A 27,215-nucleotide genomic window follows, 5' to 3' on the forward strand; every position below is an offset into this window, starting at 1 on the left:
CTGGGGACCCACTGGCTTTGGAGTAAGCCCTGGCACGGGCCTCGAGGGAAGAAAGAACTCCCGCGCTCCCCACACTCCACAGGGCCTGCGATCATCTCAGATGTTCCGGTTCCACGTGCAGAAACCCCGCCGGTCCGAGGCCCCGGTTCTAAAACGGCCCTAAGAGTCAAGGCTTCCACAGCTCGCCTCTGAGGGTGGCAAAGAGGCCCGGGGGGCGGTGCCTCGCGAGACCCAAACAAGCCCACGTGGCAGGGGCGGGGCTCCGCGAGGGCGTCACGGCGCGCTCGTGCGCGGCTGAGGTCACGCGCCAGCAGTACCCTTGCCCTGGGGCCGTAAAGCGCGGAAGGTCGCGGTCTCGGCTTCCCCGGAACTTTTTGCTCGCTTCGCCCCGCCCCCTTCCCATCCCCGAACCCCGCTTTCCGGCCCGCGGCGACCGCCGGCAACTGTTGTGGCTGCCGCATTGCTCCCGCCGGGCTGTAGCTGAGCGCGGAGCCCGTGGGGGCCGGTGAGGTAAGGAGATAGCTTCGGGGCAACTCTGGCCTCCCCGTCCGCGCGGGCCTAAGCACCCCGGGACCCCTGGGTTCCCCTCTTTCTCCTTTGGTTTCGCCCGGGGGTGGTCCCCGCTAGCTCACGCTTCCAGTGGGTTCCGCCTGGCCTCTCGCGAAGTCGCGTCCAGGCGCCAGTACTCGTCCCCGTAAGGTTGTCCGCTCGTGCCTTGGCTTGTGTCCTCGGCTACCCCTGGGCCTGCGCACCGCTCCTCCAGGAGCCTGCACCTCAGCCCCGATGCCAGGGCGGCCGGGGTGACCTCGGGCTCCCCCGTCTCGGGCTTGCACACCCCTGCGGCGCAGAGCCAACTCCAGCTTGTCTAGCCCGGTCCTCCCTCCCTGCAGATGGAACTGTTTTCCCGCGTTGAGACGTGCGGTCCGCTTGTGCTTTTAGAACTAGTAAGACTGCTGCAGAGTCCGGAGGAAGAAGTCACCTAGAAAAGTCTGGGACAGGGCAGTAAGCTTCCTTCTTAATGTTTGACCTTTGGGGGCCGATGTGTGATACCTCGGATTTGAATCAAGAATCTCCAAGCCCATTTTCCGCATGCATGTAAACGTGATGTACCGGGATGGGGGCTGGTGGTGGAGGAGGAGCCAGCCTGACGGATATGCTTTTCCAGTGGCAGGGACTTGTGTTAATTTCTTTTTTCTTTTTTTTTCTTTTTTCCGAGACGGAGTCTCACTCTGTCGCCCAGGCGGGAGTGCAGTGGCGCGATCTCGGCTCACTGCAACCTCTGCCTCCTGGGTTCAAGCAATTCTCCTGCCTCAGCCTCCCAAGTAGCTGGGAATACAGGTGTGCGCCACCACGCCCGGCTAATTTTTGCATTTTTAGTAGAGACGGGGTTTCACTGTGTTGGCCAGGCTGGTCTCGAACTCCTGACCTCATGATTCGCCCGTCTCAGCCTCCCAAAGTGCTGGGATTACAGGCGTGAGCCACTGCGCCCGGCCAACTTGTGTTAATTTCTTAAACTTGCGTGATCACCTGGTGTACTTGTTGAAAAATACAGCTCCCTGGCGTGGCAGGATCAGAATCTGCCGAGGTGGACCGTGGGAATCTGTTATTTTTAAACAAGTGTCCCAGGTGGTTCTTTTGCTGAGGCAAGTGTGGGAAATGTTGTGTGAACCCACGCTCATCCAGTCTTCCTTGTGACCGGCAGTCTTGTGCGCAACGCTGCAGCCATACAGAGGGACAACTCGAAGTTAGAACTAGCACCTTGGTCTTGTTGGAGTAAGCAGATCTGAGTAGAGCCAGCTGCAGTCTTATGGTTGTTTAGCAGAAGTTATTCTTCTTAGCAGAGAATATTATACGGTCATTTTCCAGAACTGTAAAAACTCTATCATTTGTTTTAAACCAGATGATGTGCTTCATTTCTGTCTTTGACGTCTTCGGTTTCTTCTCCCCTGGCTTTACCTCCTTTGTCATGAGTTTGTGCTTTGGTTTTGCTGCCAACCTTATAGGCTTAGGTTTGGCGGCAAAGGCACTAGACTCTGGTGCCTTCTTTTCCTTCGTTGTCTTAAGCCCTTCTTTTCCTCTGCCCTCATGCCCTCACCACTTCATTCTTTTGAAGGTCATAATGAACACAAGGTCAGAGATCCCTTTTTTGGCGCCAAGCACCTTGGGCTTTTTTGAGATGGAGTCTCACTGTGTCGCCCAGGCAGTGGCGCGACTCTGCCCACTGCAGCCTCCATCTCCCTGGTTGAAGCAATTTTCCTGTCTCAGCCTCCTGAGTAGCTGGGACTACAAGTGCAAGCCACGACACCTGGCTAATTTTTCTGTTTTTAGTAGAGACGGGGTTTCACCATGCTGATCAGGCTGGTCTCAAACTCCTGACCTCAAATGATCCACCCACCTTGGTCTCCCAAAGTGCTAGGATTACAGGTGTGAGCCCCTGGGCCTGGCCTTGTTTTGTTTTGTTTTGTTTTGTTTAAGACAGAGTCTCACTGTGTCACCCAGGCAGGAGTGCAGTAGCATAATCTCGGCTCACTGCAACCTCTGTCTCCCAGGCTCAAGCGATCCTCCTACCTCAGGAGTTCAGGACCAGCCTGGGCAACATAGTGAGCCCATCTCTACAAAAAAAAAATTTTTTTTAAATTAATAAAACGCAAGATTGGCCTGTGTGGTGAGACAGTATTGAATCCAACAAACGGGAACTGGTTAGTGAGGCCCAAGATGCAATGGTGGCCGCACCATGAGTACCTGGGACCACAGGTGCGTGCCACCACGCCCAGCTAATTTTTTGTATTTTTGGTAGAGACGGGGTTTCACCATGTTTGCCAGGCTGGTCTCCAACTTCCGACCTCAAATGATCTACCCGCCTCGGCCTCCCAAAGTGCTGAGATTACAGGCGTGAGACATGGCGCCCGGCCTAAAGTTTTTTTTTAATTCCACCTTAAAACTCATCTGTTACTGTGTTTGTTCTGCCACCTTTGCAATTCCCTTTTTCTGTTAGGGGAATGTGCTTAATGGTTCAGTCCTCACAGCTGTCCTTTCCTTACCATCTGCTTTTATTTGAAAGGTAGCGTGGAGTCATGATTAAATAGCAGGCCACTAATGCCAAATTGGCAGGGTTCTGCTACTCAACAGTTTGGTAGGACCTTGGGTGAGTCACTTCCACTTATCTGTGCCTGTTTCCTCAAGTGTGGAATAGAAATGCTAGTATCTACCTCATAAGGTTGTGAGGATTAAATTAGTTATATACATAGGCAGTATCTGGTGCATTGTAACTACTTATAAAAATATTAGCTTTAAAAATTATTGGCCGGTCACTGTGGCTCATGCCTGTAATCCCAGCACTTTGGGAGGCCAAGGTGGGTGGATCACCTGAGGTCAGGAGTTCGAGACCAGCCTGGCCAACATGGTGAAACTCCATCTCTACTAAAAATACAAAAAATTAGTCGGGCACAGTGGTGTGCGCCTGTAATCCCAGCTACTTGGGAGGCTGAGGCAGGAGAAACACTTGAACCTGGGAAGCAGAGGTTGCAGTGAGCTGAGATCACGCCTCTGCACTTCAGCCGGGGTGACAGAGTGAGACTCTGTTTCACAATAAATACAAATGAAAATAATTCTCTCAGGTATTTAGGTATCTCCTCAAATCTGGGGGGCCTACCTTTGATTCTTTCCCCCCATTTCTTTGTTCTCTGTTCTCATTCATGCATCAACATATATTTCCTAGGTACCTATGCTGAACGCTGGGAAAACTGAGCAATTTATAAGGTTTCTGCTCTTAGTTCCATTATAATAGGGAAATAATAGGCCGGGTGTGGTGGCTCAGCCTGTAATTCCAGCACTTTGGGAGGCCAAGGTGGGCAGATCACGAGGTCAGGAGCTTGAGACCATCCTGGGCAACGTAGTGAGACCTCACCTCTACAAATATTCATAATTTTAAAATTAGCTGAGTGTGATGGTACACATCTGTGGTCCCAGCTACTCTGGAGGCTGAGGTGGGAGGATCGCTTGAGTCTGGGTGGTTGAGACTGCAGTGAGCCATGATCATGCCGCTGTACTCCAGCCTGCGTGACAGACCTCGTCTCAAAAAATAATAAAAAATAACTACCACTTACTGAGTGCTTCTTAGGTGCTTGTACCATGTTCTTCCTGCCTTGTCTGATTTAGTCTTTGCAGCAACCATGTGAGGTAGGTGTTTCTAGCCCGTGTTACAGATGAGGAGCTCAAAGCCTAGAGATTTAGTAACTTGCTGATAGTCATACAGCTAGTGAGAGGTGGGGATATTTTCAAACCCAGAACTGTCCGCCCCCAAAGCCTGGATTCCCTGCCATGCTGGCGTGTTGCTTCTCTGATTGGCAAACAGACCATTGTGCAGTGTGGTAAGTTCTGTGCTGGGAGAAGTGTAGTGTGTTATAGGAGAACATAGAAGAGCCACCTAACCAAGTGTTGGAGAAGGAGGGGGAGAGTGTCAGATAAGATGTCAAAGAGGGGGCTGGGCACGGTGGCTCATACCTGTAATCCCAGCACTTCGGAAGGCCAAGGCAGGCGGATCACAAGGTCGGGAGATTGAGACCATCCTGGCTAACATGGTGAAACCCCGTCTCTCCTAAAAATTAAAAAAAAAAGTTAGCCAGGCATGGTGGTGGGTGCCTGTAGTCCCAGCTACTCAGCAGGCTGAGGCAGGAGAATGGCATCAATCCAGGAGGCAGAGCTTGCAGTGAGCTGAGATCGCACCACTGCACTCCAGCCTGGGCGACAGAGCGAGACTTCATCTCAAAAAAAATAAATAAATAAGATGTCAAAGAGGCTGTGACCTGAGGAGATTACCTGTATTTGGGGGAGGGGTGGCAGGAACCTGCCAGGAGGGAACAGCATGCACAGAACCTGGAGCCGAATAGAACATTCACGCCTCACCTGATATGTTTGACGAATTACAGGTTGTTCAGTCTGGCTTGGTCAGAGTGTGAGGAAAGGAGAAATGAGACCACAGATAAGAACCAGACTGTGAAGGATCTTGCACTTGATATGAAAAGACTTTTGCCTTTTTCCTAAGGGCATCAGAAAGTCATTAAGGTGGGTGTGGTGGCTTACGCCTGTAATCCCAGCACTTTGGGAGGCCAAGGCCAGTGGATCACCCGAGGTCAGGAGTTCAAAACCAGCCTAATCAACATGGCGAAACCCTGTCTCTACTAAAAATACAAAAAGTAGCTGGGCATGGTGGCGGTGCTTGTAGTGCCTGCTGTTCAGGAGGCCGAGGCAGGAGAATTGCTTGAATCTGGAATGTAGAGGTTGCAGTGAGCCGAGATCACACCGCTGCACTCCCAACTGGGCGACAGAGCGAGACTCCGTCTCAAAAAAAAAAAAAATTGCTGAGGAAAAGGAGCAAAAACGGAGGGAAACATTGCAGGTACATGAAAGAGAGACAGCAGTTGATGGAGCTAGGGTCAAGAGAAGAGAGGAGGAAGTGGGATCCAGGGCCCTTGGGGGAGATTAACTTTCCAGTGGATAAAAGAAGGAAGGAAGAGATGGTTGCAGATGCAAACGGGTCTACAGGAAGGGTTTCAGGGAATGAGATGAGCCAGGTTATCTGCTTAGAATGAGGGAAGAAAGGAGGTGAAGTTGAAGGTTGAGAGAGGAATAGCTGGGCTCTGAACCTGAATACAGACAGAGGTCTGCCTGTGGCTTAACATGTGCTAGCCTACGCCACCAAGGAGCAGGACAGTTTTCAAGTATAACCGAGTGGTCACGGGTCAGAAGCCAGGAGGTTGACAGTGAGGTCAATGGGACGGGGCTGGCCATTTGGCAGCAGCAGTTCCCCAGGAGAGCTGTGTTGCCATTGGGACAGAGGGTAGAGAGAATGTCAGCAAAGGGGTGGGTGTTTACCTTTGGGAAAGGTATTCTAGAGGGTGCAGTAGAGGGGCTTGAAGGAGAGGAAAACAAAGAGAGCTTGGGCCACGGGAAATAAATTGGTCACGTGGAGATGAGATTATGGAAAGACTAGCTGGGTAGAGAAGCTTCTGTTTTGAGATGGTGCTTAACAGGGACCAGGGATGAGAGGCATGGTGGCAACCACAAGGTGGCCAAGACAATTTGTCTCCAGTTGGATGGGATGTCTGCCTGGACACAGTCTGTGCTTGCATTGGTTGCAGTTCTGATGGATGGACATAGATACCTTGGCCTTGGACAACTTGGGCTGACTGTGGAGCATCTGTGGGTCCTGTGGCTGGCAGTGGAGGCGGTAAGGAGATGACTAGCAGTGAGCTGCCCTGAGGCCCCCTTGTCTACCGCCTCTCGTTTCAAAGTCCTCATCCTCCTGTACACATGACTGCATGGGCTGCTTTCTTCTTCAGTTTCTTGAAACTTGAACAGTCATCTGTTTTGCTGATAGATTAAGTTTGTTAAAACCCTGCCTTGTCCAAGGGCAGTGGTTCATGCCTGTAATCTCAGCACTTTGGGAGACCAAGGTGGGAGGATCACTTGAGCCCAGGAAGTCGACTCTGTTTTTATAATTCTACCATCCGCTCTCCACCATGGAGCCAGACTGACCTTTGGAAAACATCCCCCCACCCCCCACCACCAAAAAAAACAAAGAAAAGAAAAACATCCCAGATCATTTCATTCCCCTGCTAGTGATACTCCCGCATTAGTGATTTTCCTTTGTACTTTGAATAAAATTCCAACTCCTGCTGATGGCACCCAAGGGCTGTGTGTAACTGGCTTCCGCCTGCCTCTCCAGCATTGTCTTAGATCATCTCCCCACACTCCCCGTGTCGTGTACATGCCAGCCTCCTTTTTGTTCTTGGTCTGTCTTACCTCAGGGCTTTTGCACATGCTCGTCTCAGTGTCTGCCAAATGTATAGCTCGTTCCTTATCCTTCAGGTCTGTTTCCAAATGTCACTTCCTTGGAGGCTGTTTCTGACCATCCTGTTTTAAATATGCCCCTAGTTACTCTATCACATTAGCTTTATTTACTGTTTTATTTGTATGTTTATTTGTATATTGATTGGTGCTCTCCTCATTCACACACGCAAACTCTCAAATGTAAATTTCATAAAGACAGGGACTTCCCCATTCTTGTTCACTGCTAGCAGAATATCTGAAACTCAGAATGCCCTCAAATATTTCTTTTTTTGTTTTTGTTTTTTGTTTTTGTTTTTGTTTTTTGAGACGGAGTCTCGCTCTGTCGCCCAGGCTGGAGTGCGGTGGTGCGATCTCTGCTCACTGCAACCTCCACCTCCCGGCTTCAAGCAATTCTCCTGCCTCAGCCTCCTGAGTAGCTGGGATTACAGGCACCCGCCACCATGCCCAGCTAATTTTTGTATTTTTAGTAGAGACAGGTTTTCACCATGTTGGTCAGGCTGGTCTCGAACCCCTGACCTCGTTATCTACTCGCCGCGGCCTCCCAAAGTGCTGGGATTACAGATGTGAGCCACTGTGCCCAGCCTAATTTTTTGTGTTTTTAGTAGAGACGGGGTTTCACTGTGTTAGCCAGGATGGTCTCGATCTCCTGACCTCGTGATCCGCCCGCCTCGGCCTCCCAGAGTGCTGGGATTACAGGTGTGAGGCACCGCGCCCGGCCACCCTCAAATATTTGCTGAATGAATGGCTATCGTTCTTTGTCAAATCCCTTTCTCATTAATCCCATGCACTGAGTTGAATGGCATGAAATATGTTTGGTTTCTCTGTCTAGTTTGAGTTCCTGAGATCTAGCTGGTGAGAGACATGATGTTCTACCGGTTGCTGTCGATTGTTGGAAGACAAAGAGCCAGCCCAGGATGGCAGAACTGGTCCTCTGCAAGAAACAGCACGTCAGCTGCCGAGGCGCGTTCCATGGCCCTGCCCACCCAGGCACAGGTGGTCATCTGTGGAGGTGGAATCACGAGCACTTCTGTGGCCTATCACCTCTCCAAAATGGGGTGGAAGGATATTGTCCTTTTGGAGCAGGGCAGGTAAGGATCAGACTGCATTTGGCTCATGGCTGTGCTGCACTAATCGTATCAGATTCCCTCTCCTTTGAGAGATACTGCCCCACCAGTAGCTAATCTAAATGTTGCTAAGTAGCATGAGAAGAAGCAAGGTGGAATCTCCTGAATTTTGCTTAAGGATGGCTAATAATGCTCATGTTCTCTGGTTTTTAGAGAGTTGGCAAATTTCATTTTCCTTTTTTTTTTTTGGTGGTGGTGTTTTGGTAGACAGGATCTCGCTTTCTTACCCAGGCTGAGCTTGAATTCCTGGCCTCAAGCAGTCCTCCCACCTTGGCCTCCCAAAGTGCTGGGACTACGGACTACAGGCATGACCCACTGTACCCAGCAACATTTTAGACTTTGACAAAAATTTGTGTTTGTAAATAATGTGGATTGCATTTAAGCAAAGCAGACAACTGCTTGTGTTTGCTTAATTGCTAGGTTCTTAATATTGTTCTCATTCCCCAAGAGAAATATGCTCTATAGGCTTAGTTTCTCTGTGCTCGCCTTCTTTTAGGTCAAGTATTTTCTGCTCTATTGGCTTGTAAGCTAAGTCCCTTTATATTAATTTGTAATAGTTACAGAGATTACAGAATGGATTCTTATAATCCATCATTAATTAATATTATACCACTATACAAGTAATGTTAGATTCATACAACAATATTGGCCGGGCATGGTGGCTCACACCTGTAATCCCAGCACTCTGGGAGGCTGAGGTGGGCAGATCACCTCAGGTCAGGAGTTCGATACCAGCCTGGCCAACATGGTGAAACCCTGTCTCTACTAAAAATACAAAAATTAGCTGGGCGTGGTGGTGTGCACCTGTAATCCCAGCTACTCGGCAGGCTGAGGCAGGAGAATCGCTTGAATCTGTGAGGCGGAGGTGTCAGTGAGTGGAGATCATGCCACTGCACGCTAGCCTGGGTGACACAGCGAGACTGCCTCAAAAAAAAAAAAAAAAGAATACAGGTCTTTCACTCTGATAATTCTCAGCCTGTGTTTAGCTAATGTTTTCTTCTTCCCTTTTTTTTTTTTTTTTTAAGATGGGGTCTTGCTGTGTCACCCAAGCTGGAGTGCAGTCACACTATCACAGCTGACTGTAGCCTTGACCTCGTGGATTCAAGCAGTCCTTCTGCCATAGCCTCCCAAGTAGCTGGGACTACTGACATGCACCACCACATCTGGCTGATTGTTGTATTTTTCTGTAGAGATGGGATCTCCCTGTGTTGCCTAGGCTGTTTTCTTTTCTTTCTTTTTTTTTTTTTTTTTTGAAATGGAGTCTCTCTCTGTCACCCAGGCTGGAGTGCAGTGGTGCAATTTCCACTCACTGCAACCTCCACCATCTGGGTTCAAGCAATTCTCCTGCCTCAGCCTCAGCCTCCTGAGTAGCTGGGATTACAGGCACCCACCACCATGCGCGGCTAATTTCTGTTTTTTTAGTAGAGACAGGATTTCACCGTGTTAGCCAGGCTGGTCTTGGACTCCTGACCTCAGGTGATCCACCCACCTTGGCCTCCCAAAGTACTGGGATTACAGGCGTGAGCCACCACACCTGGCCTAGGCTGTTGTCTTATGATCAGACTTGGGTTAGAGACTTTTATAACCATCTCTGTATTGAGATACAATTTGCATACCATGCCACTCATCCTTGTTAAGTGCTGAAATCTGTTTACAGAGTTGTGCATCCATCATCATAACCAGATCATGCATTTTTGGCAGTAAGACCACAGAAATTAGGCTGGACTCTCAGCAGTGCACCACATCAGGAGGTGTATGGCTGTCCTGTCTCACTTCTGGTGGTGATAACCCTGGTCACCCAGTTACATTGGTGTCCTCCAAGCATCTCTAGCACAGAGACCCTGTTTTCTCCCCTTGTAATGGGCCGGTGCCCTTTGAGGAGAGATGGATTCTGAGATTATGCCAATATCCTGTTCATATCAGACCTCCACCTACCGGGCTTAGCATCCATTGACAACTGTTGCCTGAGTCAGCCACCACCATGATGGTTGACAAATGGTGATTTTTTGATCATACTTCTACATTTATTATAGTTGGCATATTACTGTCAGGAAGAGATTTCCTTCTCCCCCATTTATTTACTCAGTTATATATCTGTATACACACACACACACACACACACACACACACACACACACACCAGTTTAGACTCATGGATTTCTATTTTATGCAGTGGATAGTTTTTTTTTTTGAGACAGAGTCTTCCTTTGTCACCCAGGCTGGAGTGCAGTGACGTGATCTCAGCTCACTGCAACCTGTGCCTCCCGGATTCCAGTGATTCTCCTGCCCCAGGCTCCCAAGTAGCTGGGATTAATAGTTGCATGCCACCACACCTGGCTAATTCTTGTATTTTTAGTATAGATGGGGTTTCACCATGTTGGCCAGGCAGGTCTTGAACTCCTGACCTCAGCTGATCCACCCGCCTCAGCCTCCCAAAGTGCTGGGATTACAGGCATGAGCCACCGTGTCTGGCCTGCAGTGGATACTTTTAAGAGCAAAAGTGGGTTTTGTTTTTGTTAATGTTTTTGAGACAGGGTCTCACGCTGTCACTCAGACTGGAGTGCAGTGGTTCAATCTCAGCTCACTACAACCTCTGCCTCCTGGGCTCAAGTGATCCTCCCACCACAGCCTCCTGAGTAGCTGGGACTACAGGCATGCGCTACCATGCCTGGCTAATTTTTTGTTTTTTTGGTAGAGACGTGATTTCACCGTGTTGTCCAGGCTGACCTCAAACTCCTGGGCTCAAGTGATCCGCCCACCTCAACCTCCCAAAGTACTGGGGTTACAGGTGTGGGCCACCGCACTTGGCCTCATAATGCTTCCTTGATGTCAAAGTCGTTCTCCTATTTTTTGAAATCCTTTTAAATTTAATTATCAGGTATTTCCACAAAAAGTGATAAACTAATCTCAGTGTAAATGTTTCTAAGTGGGAGAACCTAGGGAGGTTCATTTTTGGTTTAATTTGTTGCTTCAAGATTATATAATACCTTAGAATTGATATAAGGCAGACTATTTAAACCTCACACTTAAAAATAATTATGCCAGCCAGGCACGATCGCTCACACCTGTAATCCCAGCACTTTGGGAGGCCAAGGCGAGTGGATCACCAGAGATCAGGAGTTCGAGACCAGCTTGGCCAACATGGTGAAACGCCGTCTCTACTAAAAATATAGAAATTAACCGGGAGTGGTTATGCGCATCTGTTAATCTCAGCTACTCGGGAGGCTGAGGTAGGAAAATTGCCTGAATCCAGGAGGCGGAGGATGCAGTGAGCCAAGATCGCGCCATTGCACCCCAGCCTGGGCGACAGAGCAAGACTCAGTCTCAAAAAAAAAAAAAAAATTATGGCTCGGCCAAGTGCAGTGGCTCATGCCTGTTATTCCACGACTTTGGGAGGCCAAGGTGGGTGGATCACCTGAGGTCAGGAGTTCAAGACCAGCCTGCCCAACATGGGGAAACCCCGTCTCTACTAAAAATGCAAAAATTAGCTGGGCATGGTGGTATGAGCCTGTAATTGTAGCTACTCAGGAGGCTGAGGCAGGAGAATTGCTTGAACCTGGGAGGCGGAGATTGCAGTGAGCCAAGTTTGTGCCACTGCCCTCCAGCCTGGGCAACAGAGTGAGACTGTCTCAAAAAATAATAGTTATTATTATGCCTTATCCGTGGCTTGTGAAATGGTTTTATACTGCCGTTTATCTATAATTGTTCCTCTTCTCCATCTTCACTATTGTTCTCATAGATCAATGGGTCTTAAATCTGTCTGCACATTAGAATCAGCTGGGGAGCTTTTAACAATTACCAGTGCCCAGACCTCTCCCCAGAACAAACCAGAATCTCTAGGGGTGAGGCCAGGCATCAATATTTTTAAAAGCTTCCCGGGGGACTCTAATGTACCTCCAAGGGCGAGAGCCACTGTCAAAGCTGCTCAAGGAGTGCTATCCCAGCAGAGACATCACCAGAGCTATAGGTGCTGACCGCCAGCCAGTTAATGGAACTCCCACCTGGGGTGGAGCTCCACACAGTTACAAAGATGATAGAAAAATCTCTTTAGGGCGCTGACAATCTTATGTGGAAAATATAATTATTAGAGTAAATACAGTAAACTCAAGTGACAGGCATGCTGACACAGATGTTAGTTTATTTACTGAGTGATAAATAATTTGGGGAAAATGACCTTAGAACCCCCCCACCTGCTTTCTTGACATATGGGTCCCTTGCAAAACTGGGTCTTTGGGCCCTAGCATTACTGTAGCCTTTATATTCTGTTGCTACCACAAATTAGAGAACATTTTTTTCAATGTAAAGTTTATGTACTTTTGAATAGGCAATGTATTTATATGATTCAAAATTGAAAATATGTAAAAGAAGCTGGGTGCAGTGGCTTATGCCTGTAATCCCAGCACTTTGGGAGGCTGAGGCGGGTGGATCATCTAAGGTCAGGAATTCGAAACCAGCCTGGCCAACATGGCAAAACCCCATCTCTACTAAAAATACAAATTTAGCCAGGCATGGTGGTGCACACCTGTAATCCTAGCTACTTGGGAGGTTGAGGCAAGAGAATTGCTTGAACCTGGGAGGTGGAGGTTGCGGTGAGCCGAGATTGTGCCATTGCACTCCAATCTGAGTGACGAGCAAAACTCTGTCTCTAAAAAAACAAACAAACAAAACCACAAAAATTAGCTGGGCATGGTGGCACACACCTGTAATCCCTGCTACTCGGGAGACTGAGGCAGGAGAATAGCTTGAACCCAGGAGGCAGAGGTTGCAGTAAGCCGAGATTGTGCCATTGCACTCCAGCCTGGGTGACGAGTGAAACTGCGTCTAAAAAAAAAAAAAATATATATATATATATATATATACACACACACACACATCTATATATACACACATATATATACACATATATATACACACATATATATACACACACATATATACACATACACATATATATGTAAAAGAGTATACACGAAAAAGACTCCTCAATGTTCTTTCCTTTTCTTTTTTTTTTTTTTTTTTAAGATGGAGTCTTGCTCTGTCACCCAGGCTGAAGTGCAGTGGTGCAGCCTCCACTCCTGCAACCTCTGCCTCCTGGGTTCAGGCGATCCTCCTGCCTCAGCCTTCTGAATAGCTGGGATTACAGACACCTGCCACCATGCCCAGCTGATTTTTGTATTTTTAGTAGAGATGGGGTTTTGCCATGTTGGCCAGGCTGGTCTCGAACGCCTGACCTCAAGTGATCTGCCTGCCTCAGCCTCCCAAAGTGCTGGGATTATAGATGTGAGCCACTGCACCCAGCCCTCAATCTTCACTTCTAACAAAAAGCTTTCCTCTCTGGAGGGAAGTTAAGTTCTAGTTATATTCTCTACTTCTATAAGCAATTATGTGTTGGTAGGTTTGTGTATATGTGTATGGATATTCATTTATTATATTTTTTCCCTTTTTTATATAAGTGGGAGCATACCTTACACACTGTTCTTCACCTTGCTTTTTCATTATGATTGTTCCATATTGGTACATAAAGACCTTTTCATTCTTTTTTATAGCTGCATAATATTCCATTGTATAGATGAATTCCAAAATTTTATTTTATTTTAGAGATGGGGTCTTGCTCTGTTGCTTAGTCTGAAGTGCAGTGGCACAATGCTAGCTCACTGCAGCTGCAAACTTTTGAGATCAAGGGATCTTCCTGCCTCAGCTTCCCAAGTAGCCTGGCTAACTTTTATCTTTATTTTTTTTACTTTTTTTTGAGGTGGAGTCTCGCTCTGTCACCCAGGCCGGAACGCAGTGGCACAATGTTGACTCACTGCAAGCTCCGCCTCCCGGGTTCACGCCATTCTCCTTCCTCAGCCTCCCGAGTAGCTGGGACTACAGGTGCCCGCCATGATGCCCGACTAATTTTTTGTATTTTTTGTAGAGACGGGGTTTCACTGTGTTAGCCAAGATGGTTTTGATCTCCTAACCTTGTGATCCACCCACCTCAGCCTCCCAAAGTGGTGGGATTACAGGCGTAAGCCACCGCACTCAGCCTTTATTTTTATTTATTTATTTATTTTTATTTTTTTTGGTAGAGACATGGTCTGGCTATGTTGCCCAGGCCAGTCTTGAACTCCTGGCCTCAAGTGAACCTCCTACCTCAGCCCGTCAAAGTGCTGGGATTACAGGCATGAGCCACTGTGCCTGGCCTAAACTATCCAAAATTTTAAATCTATCCCATGTAATTGAACATTTTTCTCACCCTGTTGCCCAAGCTGGAGTGCAGAGATGTGATCACAGCTCACTGCAGCCTCTACCTTTTGAACTCAAGGGCTCCTCTGGCCTTAGCCTCCCAAATAGCTGGGACTGCAGGCATGTGCTACCATGCCTGGCTAATTTTGTTGTTGTTGTTGGTAGAGATGGGTTCTCCCTGTGTTGACCAGGCTGGTCGTAAACCCCTGTCCTCAAGCAGTCCTCAGTCCTCCTACCTTGGCCTCCTAAAGTGCTGGGATTATAAGTGTGAGCCACTGGGCCCAGCTTGTTTCCATCTTTTGGTATTAGAAACAGTATTAAATGAGAAACCCTGACCTCGTATTCACAGATGACGTCAATCTACCTAATAGCATTTTGCATCCATCCTGCAGGCTGGCTGCTGGCTCTACCAGGTTCTGTGCTGGCATCCTGAGCACTGCCAGGCACTTGACCATTGAGCAGAAGATGGCAGACTACTCAAACAAACTCTACCATCAGTTAGAGCAAGAATCAGGGATCCAAACAGGTAAGCAAGTGTCTTCCATTTATTGCTTTGCCTGTCGCTGAGATTGTTATATTCATTTCTGTATTTGGTCCTCTGCCAGGTGTGCCTGCTGCTTTGGTAATTAAAACTTGGGTTGGCCGGGCATGGTGGTTCACGCCTGTAATCCCAGCACTTTGGGAGGCCGAGGCAGGTGGATCACGAGGTCAGGAGATAGAGACCATCCTGGCTAACATGGTGAAACCCCGTCTCTACTAAGAAATTAAGAAAATATGTAAATTATCCTTACTGTACTTCTTTTGAAAATAAGATACCAAATTGCTTCAACTCTTTCTTCATAAGAATTAAGAGTCATCGTATTTTAGGAGAATTGTCATTGGCCCAAGTGTAATTATGGTTCTATATCAGGTGTGTTGATTACAGACAACAGGAATTGACTCTGGCCAACTTGGAGCTTGTTGGGAGGAGCTTGGGCCTGTGGAGTTGGCAGGAGGCTGCCAGCTGGAGGCAGCCTGGAAGCCAGGATGTGGGGACTGCACCGCAGGCAGTCCCTCAGCCAGAACAGGAGCAGCCTGGCCTGGCTGATGCTGCCCTTGAGATGGTGACCTCTAGCCATTCACCTACGTGCTCAAGACCGACTGTTCCAGGAGGGTCTGATTGGATAAGCTTAGGTCACATGCCCACTGTTTGGCTATACTGGGGAAGAAGAAGGGAGAATCTGACCCTTGGTAGCTGATGTTATTGTGAGTGGCCTTTGCTAAGGATTACACTCCCCCAAGACTAGGAGGAGAAAGGGTGAAACTGCCTAAAAGGTGGGAAGAATAGGGATGGTCGAATCCCTGCCCAAAACTGTCTTTTTTTTTTCTTTTTTTTTTTAAAGACAAAGTCTCACTCTGTTGCCCAGGCTAGAGTGCAGTGGTGCAATTTTGACCCACTGCAACCTCCACCTCCTGGGTTCAAGCAATTCTCCTGCCTCAGCCTCCCCGGTAGCTGGAATTACATGTGCACACCACTGTACCTGGCTAATTTTGTATTTTTAGTAGAGACAGGGTTTCACCATGCTGGCCAGGCTGGTCTCAAACAACTGACCTCAGATGATCCGCCCCCCTCAGCCTCCCAAAGTGCTGCGATTACAAGCATGAGCCACTACACCTGGCCTAGAATCTCATTTGATCCTCACAACCTCACAAAACTGTGAGCTGAGAATGTTTGGTCAGGGCATGGAGCCTTAGTGCATCTGAAGTTCTTAAAATTTTGCAAAGAAGCTCAGAGAAGCTGATTTACCTGCCCAAGGATATTGAGTGGCAGTCCCAGGATTCATCACAGGTCTTCTAACCTATAATCTAGTGGATTTTCCACTCTCCTATCCTACATTTGGTCTGATCTGTCTCATTTGGGCTCATTTTTCTTACAGGTTACACAAGGACAGGCTCAATCTTTCTGGCCCAAACTCAGGACCGACTGATCTCCCTGAAGCGCATCAACGCAGGGCTGAAGTACGTAAGAGTCTAGAAGCGTGTCCTGACTTTACCACACTGGCCTCTGCCAAAGAGCCTGTGAATGTCATTGTCCCTTGTGTTCTGTGGCAGCGTTATAGGTATCCCTTCTGAGATCATCTCCCCCAAGAAAGTGGCCGAGCTTCACCATCTCCTCAACATGCACGACCTGGTGGGGGCCATGCATGTTCCCGAGGATGCAGTGGTGTCTTCCGCTGACGTGGCTCTTGCCCTGGCAAGTGCTGCCTCCCAAAATGGTGAGCAGGTTTTTGCATTTTCTTAAGATAGGTTAGCAGGGAAGACATTACCTAAGGAAGTGTCTCACAGTAGGAAGGGACACCAACTCAAGTTTGGAAAGATTATCCTCTTTGGGGTACTCAGCCTCCATTTTGAACACTTATAATTTTATTTATCTGTTAATGAGTGTTTTCCCTCAGGGCCACATTTTTAAAGTTCTAAAGAACTGCTTTTAGTGCTAATTAATGCCCGTTTTTTGGAGACGGAGCTTCACTCTTTTCGCCCAGGCTGGTGTGCAGTGGCACAATCTTGGCTCACTGCAACCTTCGCCTCCTGGGTTCATGTGATCCTCCTGCTTCAGCCTCCCGAGTAGGTGGGACTACAGGTGTGCGCCACTACACCCGGCTAATTTTTTTGTGTATTTTTAGTAGAGACGGGGTTTCGCCATATTGGCCAGGCTGGTCTTGAACTCCTGACCTCAGATGATCCACCTGCCTCGGCCTCCCTAAGTGCTGGGATTACAAGCGTGAGCCACTGTGCCCTGCCAATTAATGCCCTTTGGACTTAAGGTAATATTTTCCCCCACAGGACTTGAGAAGCTCAAGGTGAAAACACACCTTGGAAGTTTAATCCACACCTGAAATCATGAGCCCAGTTGCATTGAATGAGGGGAAGACTTAACTAGTGTCCAGGGTATCATATCCATGGTATGAGCAGGTTAGCACTTAAGGCGCACTATTTACATCCTCTCCTCTCTGCTCCATAGTTTATGATTCCAGGAATTTAATTATTGTGTTCCAAAGTCTGTTTTTAAACTGACTTGCTATTTTCAATCTTGAACAAGGCCCATTTACATAGTCTCAGGATGTGATTCTAGGGTTTTGTGTTTTTTTTTAAATGAAAGCATTGAGCTGGGCGTGGTGTCTCATGCCTGTAATCCCAGCACTTTGAGAGGCCAAGGCAGGCGGATCACCTGAGGCCAGGAGTTCAAGACCAGGCTGACCAACATGGTAAAACCCCATCTCTATTAAAAATACTAAAATTAGCCGGGCATGGTGGTGCATGCCTGTAATCCCAGCTACTTGAGAGGCTGAAGCAGGAGAATTGCTTGAACCCAGGAGGCAGAGAGCGAGCCAAGATCACACCACTACCCTCCACCCTTGGCGACAAAGCAAGACTCCGTCTCAAAAATAAAATAAAAAAATAAATTAAAGCATTGACTTGACTTTGTCAGTGTTTCTTCTGGGTGGAGAACCTGCTGCACATGCCTTCATTCTGGAACATCAGATGAAGCACCAACTCTTTCTTTACCTTGGAACAGGTGTTCAGATCTATGACCGGACATCTGTTCTTCATGTAATGGTCAAAAAAGGTCAAGTTACTGGAGTGGAGACTGATAAAGGACAGATTGAATGCCATTATTTTGTCAACTGTGCTGGCCAGGTAGATCAGCACCAACACTGCTTTTCTTATTTAACGTTTGTCTCCAAGATTTTTTTGGTGTAGAGAAGTAAGATTAGTATTGTGATTGGTTATACAGATATCAGTAACTATGCTGTTTCTTGTAGTGTATTCTAAATCAGAAACCTACACTTAGTCTGCAAATAGAAGCCTGTGTGACCTTGTCCTTCCTCCACACTGGGTTGATGGGTGCTATCCTGGTCAGGAAGGCCAGCAAATGGTCAGGCATTGACGTGAATCCTTGGCGCTGGGTCTTGGTGTTACATTTCATTCTACAACCTAGCAAATAACATATTAGGCTATTTTATTGTGTCAGGAATGTGGACACTAATTTCCAGGACACTGCTTCTTTTAAAGCAGATTGGCTCTTGCCTTCCATGCTATGATCCCGAAGTGAACTAAGAAATACTTTTGCCATGTGAAGTTCATTTAGTGATTGCTATTTGGGGTTTGTAGCTGAGCCCAGGCGTTTTATCAAAAGGACCTCCTTTGGTTCCCATGAGCTCCTTTGACTAGCTGGTAAATATCTCTTCCTTTGATCTCAAAGTAATTTTTATGTCTTAAAAAATGTAGTATTGCTCCCCATCCAAATAATTGAACTAAAGCAGGCTGACTTCCCACACCTGACACTGTAGCAAGAGCACACATAAGCCACTTGGAATTAATCTCAAGAGGCTGAACTTGCTCATTTTTATTTCTGTTCCTCTTCCCACCCACAAATCAACCTGTCCATTTGTAGTGGGCATACGAGCTGGGTCTGTCCAACGAGGAGCCGGTTAGTATCCCGCTACATGCCTGCGAACACTTCTACCTCCTGACTCGCCCCTTGGAGACCCCTCTGCAGAGCAGCACACCAAGTGAGGACTTGCACTTTTTAAAAAAATCTTGTTTCTTTGCCAGTGTCCTGTCCTCTGAAAAGGAAAACTTTCTGCTAAGGACAGACTGTGTCTGAAAGAGTCTTTCATTTCTAGAGCATGTTACAGGGAGGTGGACCCAATTCTGACTTTTCTTTATTAACTCTTTATGAAAGGATGGCCAAAATTTCCATTAATACATTTTTTTGTTTTTGTTTTTTGTTTTGCAAGCTAATTTTAGTTCTAAACAGAGGTCATTGAGAATATTTGGACTGTCTTGTTGACTTTTTAACTTGAATGCTATGGATAGTAGAAATGTCATAGGTAAACGATAGACTTAGATGGGTTCGTGGTTCCAAGCACTGTAGGAGAGGGTTCTCACATCCTTTTGACGGTCTTCATGCCTAGAATGGGCTCTGCAATCCCCCTTTCCGTTAAACTTTCGCTTGGCACAGTGGGAGTTACGTGGTTTGCTTGTGGGGACTAGTCAAAGCTTCTAGGTAAGGGATAATCAGAGAAACAGTCTCCACTGAAAGGCCAAATGGGAGGATCTTCCCCCGTGACCTCAAAAGGTATTTTAAAGCTAATGAATGCCTGTGTTCATTGAATGTTCTTTCATTAATAAAGCCATTAATGGGTGTTTTTGTTTGGTCGTTCTGTCCATTTAGAAAGCTAACTTGCCTCTAAACCCTTGTTTTTTCTTCCACTCCCCACTCCATGTCATTTCTCCACCTCAGCTATTGTGGATGCTGATGGAAGAATTTATATTCGGAACTGGCAGGGTGGCATCCTGTCTGGGGGCTTTGAGAAGAACCCGAAACCAGTTTTCACTGAGGGCAAGAACCAGCTGGAGATTCAGAATCTACAGGAAGACTGGGATCACTTTGGTATGTGAACTGCATCATAACCGTAGTGCCTTATATTTGTTTAAGATGTTATATTTTTCAAAGTATTTTGAAGAATAGTTCCTTGTTTAATGTTTATAACATCGCCATGAGGTACAACAGTGGTTACAGAGGGTGAGTTTGCCTGGTCTGAGGATGGAGTTACTAGGTAGCAGATTCAGGGGACTAAAATCTTAGTTAATGGACATTTGCCTTATTCTTTTTTAATTTTATTCTTAGTTTTACTTTTTTTTTTTATTTCTTGAGACGGAGCCTTGCTCTGTGTTCAGACTGGAGTGCAGTTGCACAATTATAGCTCACTGCAGCCCCGAACTCCTGGTCTCATAGCTTTTTTTTTTTTTTTTTTTGGTAGAGACATGGTCTTGCCATGTTGCCCAGGTTGATCTCGAACTCCGAGGCTCAAGTGATCCCTTTCACCTTGGCCTCCCAAAGTGCTAAGATTACAGACATGAGCCACTTTGCCTAGCCCTTTGTGTGTGTGTGTTTAGTCATCTCTATCATTTTGTGTGTGTGTGAGATGGCGTCTTGCCCTGTCACCTAGGCTGGAGTGCAGTGGCATGATCATAGCTCACTGTAGCCTCAAATTCGTGAGCTCAAGCGATCCTGCCACATCAGCCTCCCAAGTAGCTGGGACTACAGGTGCTTGCCACCATGCCTAGCTAATGTTTAAATTTTTTGTTGAGATGGGGTCTCGCTGTGTTGCCCAGGCTGGTCTCGAACTCTTGGGCTCAGTCAGTCCTCCTGCCTCAGCTTCCCAAAGTGCTGTGATTACGGGCATGAGCCATGATACCCAGCTGCTTTTTTTTTTTTTTTTTTTTTTTTTTGAGATGAAGTCTCGCTCTGTTGCCCAGGCTGGAGTGCAGTGGTGTGATCTCGGCTCACTGCAACCTCTGCCTCCCCGGTTCAAGTGATTCTCCTGCCTCAGCCTCCAGAGTAGGTGGTAGGTGGGATTACAAGCACCTGCCACCACCTCCGACTAATTTTTGTATTTTTAGTAGAGACAGGGTTTCACCATGTTGATCAGGCTGGTCTTGAACTCCTGACCTCAGGTGATCCGCCTGCCTCAGCCTCTCAAAGTGCTGGGATTACAAGCATGAGCCACTGCGTCTGGCCTTTTTTTTTTTTTTTTTTTTTGAGATAAGAGTCTTGCTCTGTCGCCCAGACTGGAGTGCAGTGGCACAATCTCGGCTCACTCCAACCTCCACCTCCTAGGTTCAAGTGATTCTCATGCCTCAGCCTCCTGAGTAGCTGGGATTACAGGCATGCATCAACATGTCCAGCTAGTTTATGTATTTTTAGTAGAGACAGGGTTTTACCACGTTGGCCAGGCTGGTCTTGAAATCCTGGCCTCAAGTGATCTGCCTGCCTTGGTCTCCCAAAGTGCTGGGAGTAAAGGTGTGAGCCACTGTGCCCAGCTCTGCTTCTTTTTTTTGTGTTTTTTTTTTTTTTGAGATGGAGTTTCACTCTTGTTGCCCAGGCTCGAGTGCAATGTTGCGATCTCGGCTCACCGCAACCTCTGCCTCCCGGGTTCAAGTGATTCTCCTGCCTCAGCCTCCTGAGTAGCTGGGATTACAGACATGCGCCACCACGCCTGGCTAATTTTGTATTTTTAGTAGAGACAGGGTTTCTCCATGTTGGTCAGGCTGGTCTTGAACTCCTGACCTCAGGAGATCTGCCCGCCTCGGCCTCCCAAAGTGCTGGGATTACAGACATGAGCCACCACGCCCGGCCCCTGCTTATTCTTTATTCACCTAAAATTATTGCTCAGATTTTATGTTTTAGGAGGAGACTTCTTTCAGTAGGACTTCATATAAAATTGAGGAGTTCTTTAGAAAACAGAATTGTTTTGTTTTGTTTTTCAGAATTGTTTTGTTAGTGTAGTATTTTATTAAATTTTAAAATAATTTTATTTGTTTATTTATGTATCCATTCATTCATTTTGAGATGGAGTCTTGCTCTGTTGCCCAGGCTGGAGTGCAGTGGTGTGATCTTAGCTCACTGCATCCTCTGCCTCCTGGATTCAAGCAATTCTCCTGCCTCAGCCTCCCAGGTAGCTGGAATTACAGGCGCCCACCACAATGCAGAGCCAATTTTTGTGTTTTTAGTAGAGATGGGGTTTCACTATTTGGCCAGGCTGGTCTTGAACTCCTGACCTCAAGCGATCCACCTGCCTCGGCCTCCCAAAGTGCTGGGATTACAGGCATGAGCCACCGCACCTGGCTTTTAAGGCCTGTAATCCCAGCACTTTGGGAAGCCGAGGCGGGCGGATCGCCTGAGGTCAGGAGTTCAAGACCAGCCTAGCCAACATGGCAAAAACCCGTCTCTACTAAAAGTATAAAAATTAGCTGGATGTGGTGGCGCGCACCTGTAATGCCAGCTACCTGGGAGGCTGAGGCAGGAGAATTGCTGGAACCCGGGAGGCAGAGGCTGCAGTGGGCTGAGATCGCACCACTGCACTCCAGCCTGGGTGACAGAGCGAGACTCCATCTCAAAAAATAATAATAATAATAATAATAATAATGTAGTTACCTCGTTCCAAATTTAAAAAGATGAAAGAGTCTCTAATGAAGAATTTCCCTCTGACCCTTGATGGGCTTTCTTTTTTTAATAAATTCTTATGGAAAATTTCAAACTTTTAAAAGTGGATAGAAGCTGGGCACAGTGGCTTACACCTGTAATTCCATCATTTTGGGAGGCCAAGATGGGAGGATCACTGGAGCCCAGGAAGTGAAGACCAGCCTGGGCAACATGGCGAGACTGGAGACTATGTGTCTACTAAACAAACCTGGCGAGAGTAGTGTGATGAGCCCCCATGTACCCATTATCCAGCTCTGGTCTGGTTTCATCTTTTTCTGCTGTCCACTGGATTATGCCCTGATGGTAGATTTCCTTTAAAGCAGGGTGAAAGTCTGTCTTTTGCAGCTATTCCAATGCAGAACATTGCCTTTTTTTTTTTTTTCCTGAGATGGAGTTTCACTCTATTGCCCAGGCTGGAGTGCAGTGTCACGATCTCTGCTCACTTCCACCTCCACCTCTCAGATTCAAGCGATTTTTCTGCCTCAGCTTCTCAAGTAGCTGGGATTACAGGCTTCCACCATCACGACTGGCTAATTTTTGTATTTTTAGTAGAGACGAGGCTTCGCCATTTTGGCCATAGTGCTCTTGAACTCCTGACCTCAGGTGATCTGCCCACCTTGGCCTCCCAAAGTGCTGGGGTTACAGACGCAAGCCACCATGCCCAGCTCAGAACATCACCTTTTATTAAAATCTCTGTGGCCGCCATTTAAGAGCTTTTCCACTCACACTGGTCCCTTCAAGATTATTATCTGTAGATAGGTTTTACTTGCTGTTCTCTGCTGCTTTCCTTTCTAACCAGTATCTTTTTTCTCAGTCTTTATACCAAGTATTTTGCAGCTATATGCTGTAATTCTACCAAGGTTTCTGCTTTGTAATAAATGGCCCAGTTGGCTCGTCTTTAAAAAAATCTCTTCCAGCCGGGCGCAGTGGTTCACACCTATAATCCTAGCACTTTGGGAGGCCAAGGCAGGCAGATCACTTGAGGTCAAGAGTTCGAAACTAGTGTGGCCATCATGGTGAAACCCCATCTCTACTAAAAATACAAAAAATTAGCTGGGCATGGTGGTGCGCGCCTGTAATCCGAGCTAATTGGCAGGCTGAGGCGAGAGGATCACTTGAACCTGGGAGGCAGAGTTTGCAGAGAGCTGAGATCGTGCCACCGCACTCCAGCCGGGGCGACAGAGTGAGAATCCATCTCAAAAAAAAAAAAAATTCAAGAGGTTTTCTGAAAGGGGAGAGTGTAAAAAAGTAGAGGGGTTGAAAGTGGTTTAATTCCTTAAAGGTGAGAACTCTATTTGGTTTTGTTGTCATTGCTCAGAGCCTCTGTTGAGTTCCCTTCTGAGGAGGATGCCAGAATTAGAGACTCTGGAGATCATGAAGTTGCTGAACTGCCCAGAGACCTTCGCACCAGACATGAGGTGCATCATGGGCGAGTCTCCTGCAGTGCAGGGCTACTTTGTCCTGGCAGGAATGAACTCTGCTGGCCTTTCATTTGGTGGAGGAGCCGGAAAGTAAGTCTTTCTCACTCAAAGTCAGCTGTGAACATAAGTCAACTTGCTGGGTCTCTTCCCTTCTAGAATTACTTGTTATTAACATGGCGTGTGGTATATTTAATCTAGTATGTTAAGACTAATAAGAAGATACATGTAATTTTGGAGTTGTCCCCTTCTAAGTATGAGAGGCTCCCCATGTTCCAGAAATGTCATCGGGCAAAATGTTTTTGCAACTCATCTTTTGGAGTTAGCCACAGATCCTGTGGGATATTCTTTTATATTTTCTCAATTGTAACAAATATTGGTCATTTGAGTGTGTATTTGAGTTTGGTAGCCAAGTATGTTGATTGAGGTAGGTATTTGAACTAGGTAATACACGGTTTGTTTGTTTTTTTAGACAGTCTTGCTCTGTCACCCAGGCTGGAATGCAGTGACATGATCTCAGCTCACTGCAACCTCCACCTCCTGGGTTCAGGCTATTCTCCTACCTCAGCCTCCTGAGTAGCTGGGATTAGAGGCATGTGCCAGCACACCTGGCTAATTTTTCTATTTTTAGTAGAGACAGGGTTTCACCATGTTAGCCAGGCTGGTCTTGAACTCCTGACTTCAAGTGATCCACCCACCTTGGCCTCCCAAAGTGCTAGGATTACAGGCATGAGCCACCGTGCTCGGCCACAAGTTTTTGTTTAAAAATTAGACACTAGGCCGGGCGCGGTGGCTCACGCTTGTAATCCCAGCACTTTGGGAGGCCGAGGTGGGCGGATCACAAGGTCACGAGATTGAGACCACTCTGGCTAACACAGTGAAACCCCATCTCTACTAAAAATACAATAACAAAATTAGCCGGGCGTGGTGGCGGGCACCTGTGGTCCCAGCTACTCGGGAGGCTGAGACAGGAGAATGGCGTGAACCTGGGAGGCAGAGCTTGCAGTGAGCCGAGATTGCGCCACTGCACTCCAGCCTGGGCGACAGAGCGAGACTCTATCTCAATAAAAATAATAATAATAAAATAAAATCAGACACTAATGAACATTAAATAAGCCAGTCACAAAAGGACAAATACTGTGTGGTTCCACTTATATGAAGTTGCTAGAGTTGTCAGATCACAGAGACAGAAAGTACAGTGGTGGTTGCCGGAGGCGGGGGAGGGGAGCTATTCTTGAATGAGCGCAGAGTTCCAGAAATGCAAGAGGAGAAGAGTTCTAGGATGGATGGTGGTGAAGGCTACACCGCGGTGTGAAGGTACCCACTGCCACTGAACTGATACTTACAAGTGGGTAAGATGGTAGCCGCGATGAAAAGTTTATTTTAAATTTATGAGACCAGTTCTCTTGAGTGATTTGTAGAATGGCTCTGAAAACAATTACAGAAGAGGAGTTACAAAAATGTCTGGAGCAGAGGAGATGTGGTCACGTAACTGTATAATCTTGAGGTGACAGAAAAAAACCCATTGGATATTTAGAGTATATTTATATGTGTTTTAGTCTTATTTCTTCATAGATGAGGCTTATAACTTTTTTTGAAACAAGATCTTACTCTCACCCAGGCTGGAGTGCAGTGGCACCATCATAGCTCACTGCAGCCGCAAGTTCCTGGGCTCAAGGGATCATCCCGCATCAGACTCCAGAAGAGCTAGAACTAACTACAGGCATGTGCCACCATACCCAGCTCTTTTTTTTTTTTTTTTTTTGAAACGAAGTTTTGCTCTTGTTGCCCAGGCTGGAGTGCAATGGCACAATCTCGGCTCACCGCAACCTCTGCCTCCTGGGTTCAAGTGATTCTCCTGCCTCAGCCTCCCGAGTAGCTGGGATTACAGGCATGTGCCACCACGCCGGCTAATTTTTTTTTGTTTGTTTGTTTGTTTTTGTTTTTTGAGATGGAGTTTCGCTCTTGTTGCCCAGGCTGGAGTGCAATGGCGTGATCTAGGCTTACTGCAACCTCTGCCTCCCAGGTTCAAGCAATTCTTCCTCAGCCTCCGTAGTAGCTGGGATTACAGGCGTGTGCCACCACACCGGCTAATTTTGTATTTTTAATAGAGACAGGGTTTCTCCACATTGGTCAGGCTTGTTTCGAACTCCTGACCTCAGGTGATCCGTCTGCCTCGGCCTCCCAAAGTGCTGGGATTACAGGTGTGAGCCACCTGGCTCACTTTGAAACTTTTCTTTTTTTGGTAGAGACGGGGTCTTACTATGTTGTCCAAGCTGGTCTCAAACTCCTGACTTCAAGCAATCCCCTGCCTCAGCCTCCCAAAGTTCTGGGATTACAGGCATCAGCCAATGTGTCTGGCTGGCTTCTATGTTAAATGCCTCCTAGGGAATCTTATCATCTGGGGTAAAATCCTCATAGTAGTCTTTTGAGAGCAGTACACAGACCCATGTTCGTTTCTTCCAGAAAAGTTAAGGAATGTGCCCAAAACTATTAAGCTGGTCTGTGGCAATTTAGGATCTTTTGATTCCGTTAGTTCTCGATTTGTAGAATATTAATTTTCTCAAATCTCACACCTGAGCCCCAACACGTGCCCTCTGTCTATATAGGTACCTTGCCGAATGGATGGTACATGGTTATCCCTCAGAAAATGTTTGGGAATTGGACCTGAAACGTTTTGTAGCCCTCCAGAGCAGCCGCACCTTTCTGCGCCACCGGGTCATGGAAGTCATGCGTAAGTGAAGCTTTATCGCAGTTGCTCCTAGTTGCAGGTATCTTCTTGGTGGCCCGTGTTGTCATTCAGAAGGAGCAAAGTTTTCCTCAGTTCTTTAACAAGTGCTTTGAGTTGGACATTTGATTTGACTGTTTCAGGCCTGAGTTAAGGGGCTTTATGCTCCTCATGATATATATGTAACATTTTCTTTAGTGCATCGGACCTTGTTTCCTTCTGAGAACAAGAAAGTAGAATAGGAGTTACAGTTGGTACATAGCAGCTTCATAAATATTCTAAGCAATGCCTTCTTCCCGGTCTGCCTTGAGAGACCGTATGTCGAAGTGCGTGCTTTCTGCAGTCTGCCTTGAGAGACCCTGTGTCGAAGTGCGTGCTTTCTGCAGTCTGCCTTGAGAGACCCTGTGTCGAAGTGAATGCTTTCTCACTCCCACTTAGTTTTTGAGAAAATGCTTTCTCACTCCCCACTTAGTGTTTTCTTTCCAAGTCAGAGAATTTGCCGAGTTATTCTGAGAGCTTCAGGCTTCCGTGAGTGACTTTGACCATTAATCCACCCTACGGCAGCAAGATTGGGAACCACTTCCCATATAAATACAAAACATACATTCCTGCTCTCACTCCCGTGTTCTCGCCCTGCTTCAACTTTGAAGGATTGGCCACTTCATCTTAATTTGTTATTCTACCTTGATCTCTGATTTATTTTCTAGGAAGCCCTTAGAAAGCTTTTGTATCAGGAATTGAACCAAACCACGTGGGTTCAAGTTGTAATTTCATTTTCCTGTACTGAGGAGCTGTTCTCAGACTTTGCCAAATGGTATCTAAATATTTTGGGC

General features: G+C 47.0%; 1 protein-coding gene across 13 annotated transcripts in view; it reads left to right on the forward strand.

Moving 5' to 3' along the window:
• Nucleotides 1-314: 314 nt before the first annotated feature.
• Nucleotides 315-27,215, forward strand: part of LOC103783443 (pyruvate dehydrogenase phosphatase regulatory subunit, mitochondrial-like) — a 62,849-nt gene continuing 35,948 nt past the window's right edge. For 7 of the 13 annotated variants that reach the window (XR_010110283.1, XM_063597713.1, XM_063597712.1 and 4 more), the window contains exons 1-11: nt 318-510; nt 891-6,229; nt 7,682-7,940; nt 14,597-14,730; nt 16,121-16,202; nt 16,296-16,459; nt 17,761-17,882; nt 18,640-18,757; nt 19,492-19,641; nt 23,555-23,747; nt 26,264-26,388. Coding sequence is in view for 10 of the 13 variants with exons in the window: in XM_063597713.1 (XP_063453783.1) it covers nt 7,714-7,940; nt 14,597-14,730; nt 16,121-16,202; nt 16,296-16,459; nt 17,761-17,882; nt 18,640-18,757; nt 19,492-19,641; nt 23,555-23,747; nt 26,264-26,388 (1,315 nt within the window). In the remaining 3 variants the exon portion in view is untranslated. Of the gene's footprint in view, nt 511-890; nt 6,230-7,681; nt 7,941-14,596; nt 14,731-16,120; nt 16,203-16,295; nt 16,460-17,760; nt 17,883-18,639; nt 18,758-19,491; nt 19,642-23,554; nt 23,748-26,263; nt 26,389-27,215 lie in introns of all 13 variants that reach the window. The other 6 variants (XR_010110282.1, XR_010110281.1, XM_063597717.1 and 3 more) reach the window with 2 other exon arrangements.

Source organism: Pan paniscus, chromosome 18 (genome assembly GCF_029289425.2).
Source record: "Pan paniscus chromosome 18, NHGRI_mPanPan1-v2.0_pri, whole genome shotgun sequence".
NCBI lineage: Eukaryota > Metazoa > Chordata > Mammalia > Primates > Hominidae > Pan > Pan paniscus.